This window comes from Bombina bombina, chromosome 10, assembly GCF_027579735.1.
Source record: "Bombina bombina isolate aBomBom1 chromosome 10, aBomBom1.pri, whole genome shotgun sequence".
Taxonomy (NCBI): domain Eukaryota; kingdom Metazoa; phylum Chordata; class Amphibia; order Anura; family Bombinatoridae; genus Bombina; species Bombina bombina.
The window spans coordinates 37,583,758-37,605,813 of record NC_069508.1 but is presented as its reverse complement, the minus strand read 5'-3'; the positions used below and the strand labels follow the sequence as shown (position 1 = coordinate 37,605,813).

The 22,056-nt window shown below is 42.1% G+C and overlaps 1 protein-coding gene across 1 annotated transcript in view; it reads right to left on the bottom strand.

Moving 5' to 3' along the window:
- Positions 1-6,828, bottom strand: part of NCF2 (neutrophil cytosolic factor 2) — an 88,719-nt gene extending 81,891 nt beyond the window's left edge. Inside the window, exon 1 of the mRNA XM_053693967.1 lies at positions 6,080-6,828. Coding sequence (XP_053549942.1) covers positions 6,080-6,253 — 174 coding nt within the window. The 5' untranslated portion in view covers positions 6,254-6,828. The remainder of the gene's footprint in view (positions 1-6,079) is intronic.
- Between the last annotated feature and the right edge of the window lie 15,228 nt (positions 6,829-22,056).

Below are 22,056 nucleotides of genomic sequence, written 5' to 3'. Positions count from 1 at the left end.
TGTTGCATGCCGGCACTAGAGAGGTCAAAAAGCGAATTCTGTAACCTGAAAATACTGCAAATCAAACCGTTGGTTTAGGCAACTTGCAGCATTTAAAAAGCTAGTTTAGAGAGCTTACTTTTTAGCCTCTCAAGGGAGTGCAGGACTAAGTGCATTGCCACCAATGCGCCTACCTAGGTATGCTTTTCACCAAATAATACTGAAATCATTAAGTAAGTAAGATAATTGAAGAAAACTGAAAAGTTGTATTTCCTCACTCAGGTTAGACCCCTCTAATAGGTCAGATTTTCAGGATTACCTTGGATGAGAGCAGGTAAAATAACCATGGTTACTAATCACCTGATTATTTCTACTGTGCTCTGTTCAGATATCCTTAAACTCTCGCCCTGTTAGGGAGTCCTGTGGACTGGATTTGGAAAAACACTGCTCTATCTGAATCATGAAAGTTTAATTATAACTTTAATGTCTCTTTAAAACATTCATAATTCATATGTAATGTGCTATTACTAATTATCACATTTACCTCTTTCTCTTGATATCCTTTGCTGAAAACGAGTTCCTTTCGATTAGTGCATACTGAGGTAGGCTCAGGAGTATCTTCAAGTCTTGAGTACTATATGACAGCTGTTTGTAACAATATTATATAAATAGTGCTCAATACATGGCATGTTCCTGAGCCTACCTTTGGCCTAGATTTGGAGTTCGGAGGTAAAAGGGCTGTTAACGCTCCGCGGGCTTTTTTCTGGCCGCACCATAAAATTAACTCTGGTATCGAGAGTTCAAACAAATGCTGCGTTAGGCTCCAAAAAAGGAGCGTAGAGCATTTTTACCGCAAAAGCAACTCTCGATACCAGAGTTGCTTACGGACGCGGCCGGCCTCAAAAACGTGCTCGTGCACGATTCCCCCATAGGAAACAATGGGGCTGTTTGAGCTGAAAAAAAACCTAACACCTGCAAAAAAGCAGCGTTCAGCTCCTAACGCAGCCCCATTGTTTGCTATGGGGAAACACTTCCTACGTCTGCACCTAACACTCTAACATGTACCCCGAGTCTAAACACCCCTAACCTTACACTTATTAACCCCTAATCTGCCGCCCCCGCTATCGCTGACCCCTGCATATTATTATTAACCCCTAATCTGCCGCTCCGTAAACCGCCGCTACCTACATTATCCCTATGTACCCCTAATCTGCTGCCCCTAACACCGCCGACCCCTATATTATATTTATTAACCCCTAACCTGCCCCCCACAACGTCGCCGACACCTGCCTACACTTATTAACCCCTAATCTGCCGAGCGGACCTGAGCGCTACTATAATAAAGTTATTAACCCCTAATCCGCCTCACTAACCCTATCATAAATAGTATTAACCCCTAATCTGCCCTCCCTAACATCGCCGACACCTAACTTCAATTATTAACCCCTAATCTTCCGATCGGAGCTCACCGCTATTCTAATAAATGGATTAACCCCTAAAGCTAAGTCTAACCCTAACACTAACACCCCCCTAAGTTAAATATAATATTTATCTAACGAAATAAATTAACTCTTATTAAATAACTTATTCCTATTTAAAGCTAAATACTTACCTGTAAAATAAATCCTAATATAGCTACAATATAAATTATAATTATATTATAGCTATTTTAGGATTAATATTTATTTTACAGGCAACTTTGTAATTATTTTAACCAGGTACAATAGCTATTAAATAGTTAAGAACTATTTAATAGTTACCTAGTTAAAATAATAACAAATTTACCTGTAAAATAAATCCTAACCTAAGTTATAATTAAACCTAACACTACCCTATCAATAAAATAATTAAATAAACTACCTACAATTACCTACAATTAACCTAACACTACACTATCAATAAATTAATTAAACACAATTCCTACAAATAAATACAATTAAATAAACTAGCTAAAGTACAAAAAATAAAAAAGAACTAAGTTACAGAAAATAAAAAAATATTTACAAACATAAGAAAAATATTACAACAATTTTAAACTAATTACACCTACTCTAAGCCCCCTAATAAAATAACAAAGCCCCCCAAAATAAAAAATTCCCTACCCTATTCTAAATTAAAAAAGTTACAAGCTCTTTTACCTTACCAGCCCTGAACAGGGCCCTTTGCGGGGCATGCCCCAAGAATTTCAGCTCTTTTGCCTGTAAAAAAAAACATACAATACCCCCCCCCCCAACATTACAACCCACCACCCACATACCCCTAATCTAACCCAAACCCCCCTTAAATAAACCTAACACTAAGCCCCTGAAGATCTTCCTACCTTGTCTTCACCATCCAGGTATCACCGATCCGTCCTGGCTCCAAGATCTTCATCCAACCCAAGCGGGGGTTGGCGATCCATAATCCGGTCCAGAAGAGGCTCCAAAGTCTTCCTCCTATCCGGCAAGAAGAGGACATCCGGACCGGCAAACATCTTCTCCAAGCGGCATCTTCGATCTTCTTCCATCCGGAGCGAAGCGGCAGGATCCTGAAGACCTCCAGCGCGGAACATCCATCCGGACCGACGACTGAACGACGAATGACTGTTCCTTTAAGGGACGTCATCCAAGATGGCGTCCCTCGAATTCCGATTGGCTGATAGGATTCTATCAGCCAATCGGAATTAAGGTAGGAATTTTCTGATTGGCTGATGGAATCAGCCAATCAGAATCAAGTTCAATCCGATTGGCTGATCCAATCAGCCAATCAGATTGAGCTCGCATTCTATTGGCTGTTCCAATCAGCCAATAGAATGCGAGCTCAATCTGATTGGCTGATTGGATCGGCCAATCGGATTGAACTAGATTCTGATTGGCTGATTCCATCAGCCAATCAGAAAATTCCTACCTTAATTCCGATTGGCTGATAGAATCCTATCAGCCAATCGGAATTCGAGGGACGCCATCTTGGATGACGTCCCTTAAAGGAACAGTCATTCGTCGTTCAGTCGTCGGTCCGGATGGATGTTCCGCGCTGGAGGTCTTCAGGATCCTGCCGCTTCGCTCCGGATGGAAGAAGATCGAAGATGCCGCTTGGAGAAGATGTTTGCCGGTCCGGATGTCCTCTTCTTGCCGGATAGGAGGAAGACTTTGGAGCCTCTTCTGGACCGGATTATGGATCGCCAACCCCCGCTTGGGTTGGATGAAGATCTTGGAGCCAGGACGGATCGGTGATACCTGGATGGTGAAGACAAGGTAGGAAGATCTTCAGGGGCTTAGTGTTAGGTTTATTTAAGGGGGGTTTGGGTTAGATTAGGGGTATGTGGGTGGTGGGTTGTAATGTTGGGGGGGGGGTATTGTATGTTTTTTTTTACAGGCAAAAGAGCTGAAATTCTTGGGGCATGCCCCGCAAAGGGCCCTGTTCAGGGCTGGTAAGGTAAAAGAGCTTGTAACTTTTTTAATTTAGAATAGGGTAGGGAATTTTTTATTTTGGGGGGCTTTGTTATTTTATTAGGGGGCTTAGAGTAGGTGTAATTAGTTTAAAATTGTTGTAATATTTTTCTTATGTTTGTAAATATTTTTTTATTTTCTGTAACTTAGTTCTTTTTTATTTTTTGTACTTTAGCTAGTTTATTTAATTGTATTTATTTGTAGGAATTGTGTTTAATTAATTTATTGATAGTGTAGTGTTAGGTTAATTGTAGGTAATTGTAGGTAGTTTATTTAATTATTTTATTGATAGGGTAGTGTTAGGTTTAATTATAACTTAGGTTAGGATTTATTTTACAGGTAAATTTGTTATTATTTTAACTAGGTAACTATTAAATAGTTCTTAACTATTTAATAGCTATTGTACCTGGTTAAAATAATTACAAAGTTGCCTGTAAAATAAATATTAATCCTAAAATAGCTATAATATAATTATAATTTATATTGTAGCTATATTAGGATTTATTTTACAGGTAAGTATTTAGCTTTAAATAGGAATAAGTTATTTAATAAGAGTTAATTTATTTCGTTAGATAAAAATTATATTTAACTTAGGGGGGTGTTAGTGTTAGGGTTAGACTTAGCTTTAGGGGTAAATACATTTATTAGAATAGCGGTGAGCTCCGGTCGGCAGATTAGGGGTTAATAATTGAAGTTAGGTGTCGGCGATGTTAGGGAGGGCAGATTAGGGGTTAATACTATTTATGATAGGGTTAGTGAGGCGTATTAGGGGTTAATACATTTATTATAGTAGCGCTCAGGTCCGCTCGGCAGATTAGGGGTTAATAAGTGTAGGCAGGTGTCGGCGACGTTGAGGGGGGCAGATTAGGGGTTAATAAATATAATATAGGGGTCGGCGATGTTAGGGCAGCAGATTAGGGGTACATAGGGATAACGTAGGTGGCGGCGATTTGCGGTCGGAAGATTAGGGGTTAATTATTTTAAGTAGCTGGCGGCGACGTTGTGGGGGGCAAGTTAGGGGTTAAGAAATATAATATAGGGGTCGGCGGGGTTAGGGGCAGCAGATTAGGGGTACATAAGTATAACGTAGGTGGCGGTCGGCAGATTAGGGGTTAAAAATTTAAATTGAGTGGCGGCGATGTGGGGGGACCTCGGTTTAGGGGTACATAGGTAGTTTATGGGTGTTAGTGTACTTTAGGGTACAGTAGTTAAGAGCTTTATAAACCGGCGTTAGCCAGAAAGCTCTTAACTCCTGCTATTTTCAGGCGGCTGGAATCTTGTCGTTAGAGCTCTAACGCTCACTTCAGAAACGACTCTAAATACCAGCGTTAGAAAGATCCCATTGAAAAGATAGGCTACGCAAATGGCGTAGGGGGATCTGCGGTATAGAAAAGTCGCGGCTGAAAAGTGAGCGTTAGACCCTTTAATCACTGACTCCAAATACCAGCGGGCGGCCAAAACCAGCGTTAGGAGCCTCTAACGCTGGTTTTGACGGCTACCGCCGAACTCCAAATCTAGGCCTTAGTATGCTCTTAGGAAAACTTGAAGTAAATTGTGTGCTCTATCGGAATCATGAAAGTTTTAAGCAGAATTCTATTAATGTATTGTAAGTGTAATCAGATGACATCCCCATGCAATATATTTGAGGTAAAGCAACAAATTTACCAGAAAAATAATCTCACAAACAGATCTCATATCTTTGTTGTTTTTTAAGACTTTTCTAAGGTGTATTAAAAAATAACATCAAATAAAAATGTTAAAAACAGATTAAAGGGATAAAACAAGTCAAAATGAAGCTTGCATGATTCAAATAGAGCAGGTTATTTTAAGATCATTTTAAATTCACTTCTATTTTCAAATGTGCTTCGTTCTCTTGGTATCCCTTGTTAAAAAAATAAATATGCACATATCCTACACTAGAGGGAGCTGCTGCTAATTGGTGCCTGCACACATTTGTCTCTTGTGATTGGCTAACTAGATGTGTTCAGCTTCCTGTCAGTGGTGCAATGCTGTTCCTTCAGCAATGGATAACAAGAGAATGAAGCAAATTTGATAATAGAAGTAAATTGGAAAGTTGTTTAAAATCGTATGTTCTATCTGAATCATAAAAGAGCATTTTGGGGTTTACTTTCCCTTTAATTTACATGTTTACGTGTTATGAGTTTCACACTACAGTATTCATTCATGTTAAAGAGATATACAATTGCAGAAAGAAAATACTATTTTATAGTTACACTATTGCTTGTATATGATACATATTGTATATAGCACTACACACATACGCCTCTTGTCATTGGCTCACCAGATGTGTTCCGCTAGCTCCCAGTAGTGCATTGCAGCTCTGTAGTTGAGTTTAACTATGACTTTAACCCCTTACAGAGCAAGTAAAAATAGTATTTTTTTCATAAACAATGATACTTTAGGGCATTGTTTGTCAACCGCAGTCCTCAAATGCCCCCAATAGGCAAGGCTTTCATCATAGCTGAACCAGTGCACAGGTGAAATAATCTGCTGACCGGTGAGAGCAGGTTAGTAACAATGGTTACTGATAAGCTGATTATTTCACCTGTGCACTGGTTCAGCTGTAATGAAAACCTGGCCTGTTGGGGTAACTTGAGGACCGCGGTTGAGAAACACTGCATTAGGGTATATTTAGCGCATTCTGTTCTCACCTTCTCAGCCTCCTGCAAGTTTTCCATGACAAGGTGACAACAACCGATGTTAAAGCAGATCTTAGATTGTGGATTAGTGATGGTTGTGAAAAGTTGTAAGGCCTCAGCCCAGTCCCCTTTATCAGCCGCAGCCACCCCCTCACTCCAGTGGCGCATAATCTCTACCAAAGCCATGTGCACAACCGTACAGGATCCTGCGATATTATCCTTGTCTGTGTTCTGTTATCTTTTAGCTTGCTGATGTAGTAAGGACAAGCGTCTTCCCTTTAAGCATCACCAATAGTGAGTCTGCACAGAGATATATCTGTTAGGGCCACTGTCCTGTTCCTGTGAACAAATCCAATAGTGAGTCTGCACAGAGATATATCTGTTAGGGCCAACTGTCCTGTTCCTGTGAACAAATCCAATAGTGAGTCTGCACAGAGATATATCTGTTAGGGCCACTGTCCTGTTCCTGTGAACAAATCCAATAGTGAGTCTGCACAGAGATATATCTGTTAGGGCCACTGTCCTGTTCCTGTGAACAAATCCAATAGTGAGTCTGCACAGAGATATATCTGTTAGGGCCACTGTCCTGTTCCTGTGAACAAATCCAATAGTGAGTCTGCACAGAGATATATCTGTTAGGGCCACTGTCCTGTTCCTGTGAACAAATCCAATAGTGAGTCTGCACAGAGATATATCTGTTAGGACCACTGTCCTGTTCCTGTGAACAAATGAGGTTCCTTTCCCAACAGTAATGTTGTCACATATGTTGTTGACACAAGAGGAAGCAGTGACACACCTCACAAAAACTGTCAGACATTCTGAAACCAGTTCTCTATTACAGGACTTCCCATATTCAGTTTATTGCTCTATCACCACTAAATACTGTCACTGGGGCTTCCCTTTAAAGGACACGAAAAATATTTGCATAGTTTATAGCAACGATTAAAGGGACATAAAAGTGCAAAAAGAAAAATGCTGTAATGTGTTACAGCATGTTTGCATGGCGTTAAACACATAGTTAAAGTCAGCTTCAGAGCAGCAATGCACTACTGGAACCTAGCTGAACACATTGGGTGAGTCAATAACAAGAGGCATATATGTGCAACCACCAATAAGCAGTTAGCTCCCAGTAGTGCAGTGCTACTCCTGAGGATACCTAGGTATGCTTTTAAACAAAGATTACCAAGACAATTTGATAATAGAAGTAAAATTAAGCCTCTTAAAACTGCATACTTTACCCTAAAAGGTTAAAGGGACACTAAACCCAAATGTTTTCTTTAATGATTCAGATAGAGCATGCAATTTTAAGAAACTTTCTAATTTACTCCTATTATGAAATTTTCTTCGTTCTCTTGCTATCTTTATTTAAAAAGCAGGACTATAAAGCTTAGGAGCTGGCCCATTTTTGGTTCAGAACCTGGGTTATCCTTGCTTATTGGTGGCTAAATGTAGCCACCAATAAGCAAGCGCTATCCAAGGTGCTGAACCTAAAATTGGTGAACCTAAAATGGGCTGGCTCCCTAGCTTACATTCCTGCTTTTTAAATAAAGATAGCAAGAGAATGAATAAAATTTGATAATAGGAGTAAATTAGAAAGTTGCTTAAAATTGAATCATTAAAGAAAACATTTGGGTTTAGTGTCCCTTTAATGTTGACTTGCATGCCCCGTTAAGCACGGATTCTTATGCCTTTTTGGGTGGCTATATTTAAGATTGCACAATTATTGTGTTTTTAATACCTAATAGATCTTAAAAGGTTGTTAGGATGACATTATCCAAATTTCTGTATTTCTTAATCAGCATCCTGTAATATTTCTTTGAGTTATTGATTTATGCATGATGGGTATTTCTATTTTATCTTTCCATTAGCTGATATGTGACCCAGAGAATCTTAATAGTCTGCTGGAATTATTGCTTATAACTGTGTATAAGATATGTTTGGCCCTTTTTTCAACAAAGGTGATATATATAGGTATATATTTATACCTATATATATTATCTATTAGGGCTGTGCGATTAACCGCATATTAACCGTCGCAATTTAAAAACCGCGAGTGCATGCAATTTTTAAGCCCCTCCCAGAAGTTACATCACTCGCCCCATGTGAACAAGCTTTCGATTGCAACACATGCAGCGGCGACTGAAGAGAAGAGAAGCCGGTTTCTACGTCACAGCTGGGAGCCTGAGCCGCCTCCATTGAGATCCGACACAGAGGGAGCCGTAGAGAAGCTGGCGATATGGGAGTGCGACATGTATTAGGTGTCGGGCCGGTCTTGTACACATCTGGTAGTGCGTTTCCCCCCCATATCGCCCAGCCCTATTACCTATATATATTCATGTATATACAGTGTATATATATATATATATATATATATATATATATATATATATATATATATATATATAGGTATAGATATATATTGTACCAAAATACCATCATATATGTAGAAATATGTATTTATGAATAAATAGAACGTGTTCTACTGAGTGAAGAACATTGGAATGTGAAATATTCATAGCTTCATGTCAAGTTAGTGAACTTGAGAATATGCGATCGGGTTTGCACAGGAGTTGGGTGTTAGGTGTCCCCCCCCCCACACTTTTTTTGCTTTATTGACTTTTATGGGTAAATTGATTATTGGGTGCACGATATTCTAACTTTGGCTTTTCATGCTCATAGGGTTAGTGTGTGAGCAAAAATAGTTCACTTTCAACTCGTAATACAAGCACGACCCTGCACGCGCAAAAAACGTACTTCTAGCGGGGTTAGCGCATGAGCAGGAGTGTTTAATAGTGCTCCACTTGTAATCTGGCCCATAATTATTTTTTAAATACATGTACAAATTATTCTCAGCCTACTCTTTGCTCTGAAGACATCATTTGAGCAATGATTTATTTAGTGTTTAGCGTCCTTTTAACTGACACAGCTTTTAGTGCCACCCTTGTCACAATTCTGCTATACAAGGGGCAGCCAGGACCAGTGTTACTCTCCTTTTCACTCTTCCACACAGCACCATGCCCATTACAAGGGAAACAACACACTGGGGGAAATTAATGTTAGGGGGGTGACAGAGGGTCTGATCTTTAGAGCCAAGTTACTAAGACATGAGGTCTGATATGGCTATAGGGTGACAGAGGGTCTGATGGCTATAGGGTGACAGAGGGTTTGATATGGCTATAGGATGACAGAGGGTCTGATATGGCTATAGGGTGACAGAGGGTCTGATATGGCTATAGGATGACAGAGGGTCTGATATGGTTATAGGGTGACAGAGGGTCTGATATGGCTATAGGGTGACAGAGGGTCTGATATGGCTATAGGATGACAGAGGGTCTGATATGGTTATAGGGTGACAGAGGGTCTGATCTTTAGAGCCAGGTTACTAAGACATGAGGTCTGATATGGCTATAGGATGACAGAGGGTCTGATATGGCTATAGGATGACAGAGGGTCTGATATGGCTATAGGATGACAGAGGGTCTGATATGGTTATAGGGTGACAGAGGGTCTGATATGGCTATAGGGTGACAGAGGGTCTGATATGGCTATAGGATGACAGAGGGTCTGATATGGTTATAGGGTGACAGAGGGTCTGATCTTTAGAGCCAGGTTACTAAGACATGAGGTCTGATATGGCTATAGGATGACAGAGGGTCTGATATGGCTATAGGGTGACAGAGGGTCTGATATGGCTATAGGGTGACAGAGGGTCTGATATGGCTATAGGGTGACAGAGGGTCTGATATGGCTATAGGATGACAGAGGGTCTGATATGGTTATAGGGTGACAGAGGGTCTGATCTTTAGAGCCAGGTTACTAAGACATGAGGTCTGATATGGCTATAGGATGACAGAGGGTCTGATATGGCTATAGGATGACAGAGGGTCTGATATGGCTATAGGGTGACAGAGGGTCTGATATGGCTATAGGGTGACAGAGGGTCTGATATGGCTATAGGATGACAGAGGGTCTGATATGGCTATAGGGTGACAGAAGGTCTGATATGGCTATAGGGTGACAGAGGGTCTGATATGGCTATAGGGTGACAGAGGGTCTGATATGGCTATAGGGTGACAGAGGGTCTGATCTTTAGAGCCAGGTTACTAAGACATGAGGTCTGATATGGCTATAGGATGACAGAGGGTCTGATATGGCTATAGGATGACAGAGGGTCTGATATGGCTATAGGGTGACAGAGGGTCTGATATGGCTATAGGGTGACAGAGGGTCTGATATGGCTATAGGATGACAGAGGGTCTGATATGGCTATAGGGTGACAGAGGGTCTGATATGGCTATAGGGTGACAGAGGGTCTGATATGGCTATAGGGTGACAGAGGGTCTGATATGGCTATAGGGTGACAGAGGGTCTGATATGGCTATAGGGTGACAGAGGGTCTGATATGGCTATAGGAAGACAGAGGGTCTGATATGGCTATAGGATGACAGAGGGTCTGATATGGCTATAGGAAGACAGAGGGTCTGATATGGCTATAGGAAGACAGAGGGTCTGATGGCTATAGGGTGACAGAGGGTCTGATGGCTATAGGGTGACAGAGGGTCTGATGGCTATAGGGTGACAGAGGGTCTGATGGCTATAGGGTGACAGAGGGTCTGATATGGCTATAGGGTGGGTGACAGAGGGTCTGATATGGCTATAGGATGACAGAGGGTCTGATATGGCTATAGGGTGACAGAGGGTCTGATATGGCTATAGGGTGACAGAGGGTCTGATATGGCTATAGGGTGACAGAGGGTCTGATATGGCTATAGGGTGACAGAGGGTCTGATATGGCTATAGGAAGACAGAGGGTCTGATATGGCTATAGGATGAAAGAGGGTCTGATATGGCTATAGGGTGACAGAGGGTCTGATGGCTATAGGGTGACAGAGGGTCTGATGGCTATAGGGTGACAAAGGGTCTCATGGCTATAGGGTGACAGAGGGTATGATATGGCTATAGGGTGGGTGACAGAGGGTCTGATATGTCTATAGGATGACAGAGGGTCTGATATGGCTATAGGGTGACAGAGGGTCTGATATGGCTATAGGATGACAGATGGTCTGATATGGCTATAGGGTGGGTGACAGATGGTCTGATATGGCTATAGGGTGACAGAGGGTCTGATATGGCTATAGGGTGACAGAGGGCCTGATATGGCTATAGGGTGACAGAGGGTCTGATATGGCTATAGGGTGACAGAGGGTCTGATATGGCTATAGGGTGACAGAGGGTCTGATATGGCTATAGGATGACAGATGGTCTGATATGGCTATAGGGTGGGTGACAGAGGGTCTGATATGGCTATAGGGTGGGTGACAGAGGGTCTGATATGGCTATAGGGTGACAGAGGGTCTGATATGGCTATAGGGTGACAGAGGGTCTGATATGGCTATAGGGTGACAGAGGGTCTGATATGGCTATAGGGTGACAGATGGTCTTATATGGCTATAGGGTGACAGAGGGCCTGATATGGCTATAGGGTGACAGATGGTCTGATATGGCTATAGGGTGACAGAGGGTCTGATATGGCTATAGGGTGACAGAGGGTCTGATATGGCTATAGGATGACAGAGGGTCTGATATGGCTATAGGATGACAGAGGGTCTGATATGGCTATAGGATGACAGAGGGTCTGATATGGCTATAGGGTGACAGAGGGTCTGATATGGCTATAGGATGACAGAGGGTCTGATATGGCTATAGGGTGACAGAGGGTCTGATATGGCTATAGGGTGACAGAGGGTCTGATATGGCTATAGGGTGACAGAGGGTCTGATATGGCTATAGGCTGACATAGGGTCTGATATGGCTATAGGGTGACAGAGGGTCTGATATGGCTATAGGAAGACAGAGGGCCTGATATGGCTATAGGATGACAGAGGGTCTGATATGGCTATAGGGTGACAGAGGGTCTGATATGGCTATAGGAAGACAGAGGGCCTGATATGGCTATAGGGTGACAGAGGGTCTGATATGGCTATAGGATGACAGAGGGTCTGATATGGCTATAGGATGACAGAGGGTCTGATTTGGCTATAGGGTGACAGAGGGTCTGATATGGCTATAGGGTGACAGAGGGTCTGATATGGCTATAGGATGACAGAGGGTCTGATATGGCTATAGGGTGACAGAGGGTCTGATATGGCTATAGGGTGACAGAGGGTCTGATATGGCTATAGGATGACAGAGGGTCTGATATTGCTATAGGGTGACAGAGGGTCTGACATGGCTATAGGATGACAGAGGGTCTGATATTGCTATAGGGTGACAGAGGGTCTGATATGGCTATAGGAAGACAGAGGGTCTGATATGGCTATAGGATGAAAGAGGGTCTGATATGGCTATAGGGTGACAGAGGGTCTGATGGCTATAGGGTGACAGAGGGTCTGATGGCTATAGGGTGACAAAGGGTCTCATGGCTATAGGGTGACAGAGGGTATGATATGGCTATAGGGTGGGTGACAGAGGGTCTGATATGTCTATAGGATGACAGAGGGTCTGATATGGCTATAGGGTGACAGAGGGTCTGATATGGCTATAGGATGACAGATGGTCTGATATGGCTATAGGGTGGGTGACAGATGGTCTGATATGGCTATAGGGTGACAGAGGGTCTGATATGGCTATAGGGTGACAGAGGGCCTGATATGGCTATAGGGTGACAGAGGGTCTGATATGGCTATAGGGTGACAGAGGGTCTGATATGGCTATAGGGTGACAGAGGGTCTGATATGGCTATAGGATGACAGATGGTCTGATATGGCTATAGGGTGGGTGACAGAGGGTCTGATATGGCTATAGGGTGGGTGACAGAGGGTCTGATATGGCTATAGGGTGACAGAGGGTCTGATATGGCTATAGGGTGACAGAGGGTCTGATATGGCTATAGGGTGACAGAGGGTCTGATATGGCTATAGGGTGACAGATGGTCTTATATGGCTATAGGGTGACAGAGGGCCTGATATGGCTATAGGGTGACAGATGGTCTGATATGGCTATAGGGTGACAGAGGGTCTGATATGGCTATAGGGTGACAGAGGGTCTGATATGGCTATAGGATGACAGAGGGTCTGATATGGCTATAGGATGACAGAGGGTCTGATATGGCTATAGGATGACAGAGGGTCTGATATGGCTATAGGGTGACAGAAGGTCTGATATGGCTATAGGATGACAGAGGGTCTGATATGGCTATAGGGTGACAGAGGGTCTGATATGGCTATAGGGTGACAGAGGGTCTGATATGGCTATAGGGTGACAGAGGGTCTGATATGGCTATAGGCTGACATAGGGTCTGATATGGCTATAGGGTGACAGAGGGTCTGATATGGCTATAGGAAGACAGAGGGCCTGATATGGCTATAGGATGACAGAGGGTCTGATATGGCTATAGGGTGACAGAGGGTCTGATATGGCTATAGGAAGACAGAGGGCCTGATATGGCTATAGGGTGACAGAGGGTCTGATATGGCTATAGGATGACAGAGGGTCTGATATGGCTATAGGATGACAGAGGGTCTGATTTGGCTATAGGGTGACAGAGGGTCTGATATGGCTATAGGGTGACAGAGGGTCTGATATGGCTATAGGATGACAGAGGGTCTGATATGGCTATAGGGTGACAGAGGGTCTGATATGGCTATAGGGTGACAGAGGGTCTGATATGGCTATAGGGTGACAGAGGGTCTGATATGGCTATAGGATGACAGAGGGTCTGATATTGCTATAGGGTGACAGAGGGTCTGACATGGCTATAGGATGACAGAGGGTCTGATATTGCTATAGGGTGACAGAGGGTCTGATATGGCTATAGGGTGACAGAGGGTCTGATATGGCTATAGGTTGACAGAGGGTCTGATATGGCTATAGGGTGACAGAGGGTCTGATATGGCTATAGGTTGACAGAGGGTCTGATATGGCTATAGGGTGACAGAGGGTCTGATATGGCTATAGGATGACAGAGGGTCTGATATGGCTATAGGATGACAGAGGGTCTGATATGGCTATAGGGTGACAGAGGGTCAGATACGGCTATAGGGTGATAGAGCGTCTGATATGGCTATAGGAAGATAGAGAGTCTGATATGGCTATAGGGTGACAGATGGTCTGATATGGCTATAGGGTGACAGAGGGCCTGATATGGCTATAGGGTGACAGATGGTCTGATATGGCTATAGGGTGACAGAGGGTTTGATATGGCTATAGGGTGACAGAGGGTCTGATATGGCTATAGGGTGACAGAGGGTCTGATATGGCTATAGGATAACAGAGGGCCTGATATGGCTATAGGGTGACAGAGGGTCTGATATGGCTATAGGGTGACAGAGGGTCAGATTTGGCTATAGGATGACAGAGGGCCTGGTATGGCTATAGAGTGACAGAGGGTCTGATGGCTATAGGGTGACAGAGGGTCTGATATGGCTATAGGATGACAGAGGGTCTGATATGGCTATAGGGTGACAGAGGGTCTGATATGGCTATAGGATGACAGAGGGTCTGATATGGCTATAGGATGACAGAGGGTCTGATATGGCTATAGGGTGACAGAGGGTCAGATACGGCTATAGGGTGATAGAGCGTATGATATGGCTATAGGAAGATAGAGAGTCTGATATGGCTATAGGGTGACAGATGGTCTGATATGGCTATAGGGTGACAGAGGGCCTGATATGGCTATAGGGTGACAGATGGTCTGATATGGCTATAGGGTGACAGAGGGTTTGATATGGCTATAGGGTGACAGAGGGTCTGATATGGCTATAGGGTGACAGAGGGTCTGATATGGCTATAGGTTGACAGAGGGTCTGATATGGCTATAGGGTGACAGAGGGTCTGATATGGCTATAGGATAACAGAGGGCCTGATATGGCTATAGGGTGACAGAGGGTCTGATATGGCTATAGGGTGACAGAGGGTCTGATTTGGCTATAGGATGACAGAGGGCCTGATATGGCTATAGAGTGACAGAGGGTCTGATGGCTATAGGGTGACAGATAGTCTGATATGGCTATAGGATGACAGAGGGTCTGATATGGCTATATGGTGACAGAGGGTCTGATTTGGCTATAGGATGACAGAGGGTCTGATATGGCTATAGGATGACAGAGGGCCTGATATGGCTATAGAGTGACAGAGGGTCTGATGGCTATAGGGTGACAGATAGTCTGATATGGCTATAGGATGACAGAGGGTCTGATATGGCTATATGGTGACAGAGGGTCTGATATGGCTATAGGGTGACAGAGGGTCTGATATGGTTATAGGGTGACAGAGGGCCTGCTATGGCTATAGGATGACAGAGAGTCTGATATGGCTATAGGATGACAGAGGGTCTGATATGGCTATATGGTGACAGAGGGTCTGATATGGCTATAGGATGACAGAGGGTCTGATATGGCTATAGGATGACAGAGGGTCTGATATGGCTATAGGATGACAGAGGGCCTGATATGGCTATAGGGTGACAGAGGGTCTGATATGGCTATAGGGTGACAGAGGGTCTGATATGGCTATAGGATGACAGTGTGTCTTATATGGCTATAGGTTGACAGAGGGTCTGATATGGCTATAGGGTGACAGAGGGTCTGATATGGCTATAGGATGACAGAGGGTCTGATATGGCTATAGGTTGACAGAGGGTCTGATATGGCTATAGGATAAAAGAGGGTCTGATGTGGCTATAGGATGACAGAGAGTCTGATTTGGCTATAGGGTGACAGAGGGTCTGATATGGCTATAGGGTGACAGAGGGTCTGATGGCTATAGGATGACAGAGGGTCTGATATGGCTATAGGGTGACAGAGGGTCTTATATGGCTATAGGGTGACAGAGGGTCTGATTTGGCTATAGGGTGACAGAGGGTCTGATATGGCTATAGGAAGACAGAGGGCCTGATATGGCTATAGGGTGACAGAGGGTCTGATATGGCTATAGGATGACAGAGGGTCTGATATGGCTATAGGATGACAGAGGGTCTGATTTGGCTATAGGGTGACAGAGGGTCTGATATGGCTATAGGGTGACAGAGGGTCTGATATGGCTATAGGTTGACAGAGGGTCTGATATGGCTATAGGGTGACAGAGGGTCTGATATGGCTATAGGATAACAGAGGGCCTGATATGGCTATAGGGTGACAGAGGGTCTGATATGGCTATAGGTTGACAGAGGGTCTGATATGGCTATAGGGTGACAGAGGGTCTGATATGGCTATAGGGTGACAGAGGGTCTGATATGGCTATAGGGTGACAGAGGGTCTGATATGGCTATAGGATGACAGAGGGTCTGATATGGCTATAGGGTGACAGAGGGTCTGATTTGGTTATAGGTTGACAGAGGGTCTGTTATGGCTATAGGGTGACAGAGGGTCTGATATGGCTATAGGATGACAGAGGGCCTGATATGGCTATAGGAAGATAGAGAGTCTGATATGGCTATAGGGTGACAGAGAGTCTGATTTGGCTATAGGGTGACAGAGGGTCTGATATGGCTATAGGGTGACAGAGGGTCTGATGGCTATAGGATGACAGATGGTCTGATATGGCTATAGGATGACAGAGGGCCTGATCGGATGTGGATATGTGGCTAACATAATGGCTACAGAGCTAGGAGTCCAATGTGATGTTCAGTCTTTATAATTATTATTATATAAGTATTTGTTCTTTATTTTCAGGCTTTATACAAGATATAAGGCCCCCACAGTCATATTATTGTAATGCCCTGGCACAGCGTTCATAAAAGGTTCCCAGCCCCACTTCTACAAATCAGAACACACTATAAGCGAGTTCTGCTTGCATGTCGCTTCATGAATATATTTGAAAAGCAATCTGTTATTTAGTAAAACATATAAAAGCATTGTAATCCTTTGAGCTTCTAGCCCACAGTTACGTTGTGCACAAACATGCATTTCCTGTTAGGTTTAAATTTAAAATTAACAATTTTTACTTAACATTTTCCTGCAAAAACAGTGATCTTTAATTTTGTTTCAGTTGAATGTGCCTTAAAAACATGCATTGGGCTGGAATATCTGCTTTGTGCTTGTTATTTCTGTTTAGGAGAAAGGGGAAGATATGTTAATTATTTGGAAAGTTAGCAGCAATAACTCTAGGATGAAGAAATATTTCCTTCCCCTTCTAAGGGGACAAAAAGCAATAAGTGACATTCTGAAGTAACCAGTTACCTCTTCATATCTCCTTCCCAGTAACATTAGGAAGGAGGATGAAAATAACTGGTGAAATCATTTCAATTTAAATGCAGCTTGAGGAGCCTTAGAAAGCTTGAGGAACCTTAGACAGCTTGAGGAACCTTAGACAGCTTGAGGAACCTTAGACAGCTTGAGGAACCTTAGACAGCTTGAGGAACCTTAGACAGCTTGAGAAACCTTAGATAGCTTGAAGAACCTTAGACAGCTTGAGGAGCCTTAGACTGCTTGAGGAACCTTAGACAGCTTGAGGAACCTTAGACAGCTTGAGGAACCTTAGATAGCTAGTGGAACCTTAGACAGTTTGAGGAACCTTAGACAGGATATATACATGGCTTCAGTAAATAGATTACTCATTACATTACACCCTAATGCAGAGGATTTTTTTATAAGTGCAGAATGCAGTATCTATGTATCCTGAAAATCATTATATAGAGCAGCATGACTATTATTATTATTATTGCTTACTACTACTAGTTACCTTCGGGGGACCAAAAAAATGTTTCCACCAGGGTTCTCTGTTGAGTAGGTCTGCTATTGAGATAGCTCTTATCTAGGATTTTAGCATATCTATCAGAATTCCTGCAAAGTTCCTTGCATGGGAATGTGTTGGGTTTTAGATTTGAACCAGTTTGGACTATTTGAAAACCTATAATGACCAACTTATCTTAAAGGGACATGAAACCCCAAATCTTTCTTTCATGATTTAGGTAGAACATACAACTTTACAGTTTACTTCTATTATCAAATTTGCTTCATTCTATTGGTTATCAATTGTTGAAGGAGCAGCAATGCACTACTGGTTTCTAACTGAACACATGGGCGAGCCAATGACAATTGGTACATACATGCAGTCACCAATCAGCAGCTAGAACCTAAGTTCTTTGCTGCTCCTGAGCTTACCTAGATAAACCTTTCAGCAAAGAATAATAAGAGAAGGAAGCAAATTAAATAATAGCAGTAAATTGGAAAGTTGTTTAAAATTGTATTCTTTATCTGAATCATGAATGTCTAATTTTGACTTTACTGTCCCTTTAAGGTTTTCAAATATATTAATGGCACAATCATCTATACTGAATGAATTAGCTCTCTTGTTCTACCTTTTTGCTTTGACTATTTATCTTTTGGATTCCATAAAAAGTCTTATGTTCTTCATTTTATTTTCTAATTTAAACAATTTTTCTAATTCAACAGATTTTTATAGTTTGCAATGGCTTAGAAAACAATTCCACCCCCCTCCTCAGTTCTATTAAAGTGGAAAGGTTACAATTCTGATTCCTTACATCATGTTTGTTTTTTGCACTACTCACCCTGGAACTGAAACAAAGTTCTGCTTGTGAGCTGCAGAGAACAGTAAATGGCTGGTGAGCTGCACTTCTTACATCCCCCTAGTGAGACTTTGCCTATATGTTTAATCTCTTTGCAGGGATCACACACTTAATCCAAGATTCCATTGCTGTTGTAAACCGTGTAAGCAGGTAATAATAACAAGTATCCCTATTCAAGTCTATGGAGATGTTTTATGTTACCACCAGTTTACACAATTTACAGCTGCAATGGAAACTAAACCTTAGAGTCCTCTGGTGAGAAGTACAAAAAAACAGGATGCTCTGGTAAATTACACTACAATGCCCCTTTAAAGGGACAGTCTAGTCCAAAACAAACTCTCATTATTCAGATAGAGCATGTAATTTTAAACAATTTTCCAATTTACTTTTATCACCAATTTTGCTTTCTTCTCTTGGTATTCTTAGTTGAAAGCTAAACCTATGAGGTTCATATGCTAATTTATAAGCCCTTGAAGGCCGCCTCTTCTCTCAGGGCATTTTGACAGTTTTTTCACCACTAGATGGTGTCAGTTCATGTTTGTCATATAGATAACACTGTGCTCACGCACGTAAAGTTCCTAGGAGCCCGCACTGATTGGCTAAAATGCAAGTCTGTCAAAAGAACTGAAATAAGGGGGCAGTCTACAGAATCTTAGATTATTCTGGTGTAGACTGCCCCTTTAATTTATACATACAAACCATGGACTGCTTCTCCATTGCGCCAAAAACACTTGTTAACTACACAATGGCTAAGCATTGGTAAGTAAGCTGTTGTGCACAAGCTTGATTTACAGCTAAGCTAGTGTACGGTATGTATACACAAATCAGCTCCTGTCTAGTCACTATGGCCTAGATTTGGAGTTTTGTCGGTAAAGACCCGCGTAGCTAACGCCGGCTTTTTTCTGGCCGCACCATAAAAATAACTCTGGTATTGAGAGTCCACATAAAGGCTGCGTTAGGCTCCAAAAAAGGAGCGTAGAGCATATTTAACGCAGCTTCAACTCTCAATACCAGAGTTGCTTACGCAAGCGGCCAGCCTCAAAAACGTGCTTGTGCACGATTCTCCCATAGAAAACAATGGGAAAATACTCTAGTGACTGTGTCCGTCACTATAGTATTTGTAAAAGGCGCCTAGGATCACGGGTAAAATTCCTTAAAATATAATATAAAATGTAAAGTATATAGTGTGATGTAATATTATATTATGTTGGTAAGATGGTAATAACCCAATAGATAAAAATATAAAATTATAAAATTAAAGGATATGTATATAACAATAAGAAGAAAATATGTAAAAATATATAAACTAGTATTCAACAAACCATATATGTATAAATATACAAACTAGTAATCCAAAGGATGATGAATTGTAATAAGGCAGTCCTTTATTTTGATACTAGATTGTCCCAAAGGATGTCACTCTCATACAGTAGGCTGCTCCTCTAGAGTGTCGTGCCGTCAACACAGGTCCAGAGAATCTAAACAAATCAGAATAGAGGGCGCCACATAGTACAGATCATAAGGTAATTCAGATGTAAATACAGGAATGGTAGAAGAATCCTACTCACAAAGTGTAAAGCACAGATGTGCAATACCAGCAGTCCGGAACCACACGTCGTCCGGTAGACCAGTAGGTAGAAACGGAATCCTCGTCTCGCCAGGGAGAGTCCAGAGAAACCACAGAAGAGTTCTGTACGGTGATGGTCAGTCCCACAAGTCCTAAGGCCTGGGGAGAGAATCCAAAGCTCCAAATGGAAGGATGGTTCCCAAGTGTGGGAAATGATAGTCGGCAGCAAATAGAGGGTTAATATTCTAATTGTTAAAAATGTATTAAAATGATAAAAACAACAGCAAGGCGTTTCTCAGTGTTACACACTGTTTCATCAGGCTATATACAAACACACTCTAAGCTGCCATATTTATACCATAACAGACCAATCAGGCTGCAAGAAAAATAACACTCCCCCAACAGGTCATACCAAAATACATAGGGGTAATAAATTGGAATACAAAAATAAATATATCTTAATATAATACATAAAAAGTGTATCTAATACATAAGTGCAGTGTTTTCTCAATTGTCAGCAAATACATAATAATAAAATTATTGAAAAAAGGTGAAGAATACCCAAGAATTGCATATAAATATCAAAGACAAGAACAAATAAACCTGTGGATAAATTTCTCTCCCCCAGCAGGTCATACCAAAAGACATAGGGGTGATAGATTGGATTCCAAAAGTAAATGTATTTCAATATGATCTGCAATTCCTGGGTATTCTTCACCTTTTTTCAATAATATATTAAATGATATATTTATTTTTGTATTCCAATTTATTACCCCTATGTATTTTGGTATGACCTGTTGGGGGAGTGTCATTTTTATTGCAGCCTGATTGGTCTGTTATGGTATAAATATGGCAGCTTAGAGTGTGTTTGTATATAGCCTGATGAAACAGTGTGTAACACTGAGAAACGTGTTGCTGTTGTTTTTATCATTTTAATAATTTTTTAACAATTAGAATATTAACCCTCTATTTGCTGCCGACTATCATTTCCCACACTTGGGAACCATCCTTTCATTTGGAGCTTTGGATTCTCTCCCCAGGCCTTAGGACTTGTGGGACTGACCATCACCGTACAGAACTCTTCTGTGGTTTCTCTGGACTCTCCCTGGCGAGACGAGGATTCCGTTTCTACCTACTGGTCTACCGGACGACGTGTGGTTCCGGACTGCTGGTATTGCACATCTGTGCTTTACACTTTGTGAGTAGGATTCTTCTACCATTCCTGTATTTACATCTGAATTACCTTATGATCTGTACTATGTGGCGCCCTCTATTCTGATTTGTTTAGAAAACAATGGGGCTGTTTGAGCTGAAAAAAAACTTAACACCTGCAAAAAAGCCGCGTTCAGCTCCTAACGCAGCCCCATTGTTTGCTATGCGGAAACACTTCCTACGTATGCACCTAACACTCTAACATGTACCCCGAGTCTAAACACCCCTAACCTTACACTTATTAACCCCTAATCTGCCTCCCCCGCTATCGCTGACCCCTGCATATTATTATTAACCCCTAATCTGCCGCTCTGTAAACCGCCGCTACTTACATTATCCCTATGTACCCCTAATCTGCTGCCCTAACATCGCCGACCCCTATATTATATTTATTAACCCCTAATCTGCCCCCCACAACGTCGCCTCCACCTGCCTACACTTATTAACCCCTAATCTGCCGACCGGACCTGAGCGCTACTATAATAAAGTTATTAACCCCTAATCCGCCTCACTAACCCTATAATAAATAGTATTAACCCCTAATCTGCCCTCCCTAACATCGCCGACACCTAACTTCAATTATTAACCCCTAATCTGCCGACTGGAGCTCACCGCTATTCTAATAAATGTATTAACCCCTAAAGCTAAGTCTAACCCTAACACTAACACCCCCCTAAGTTA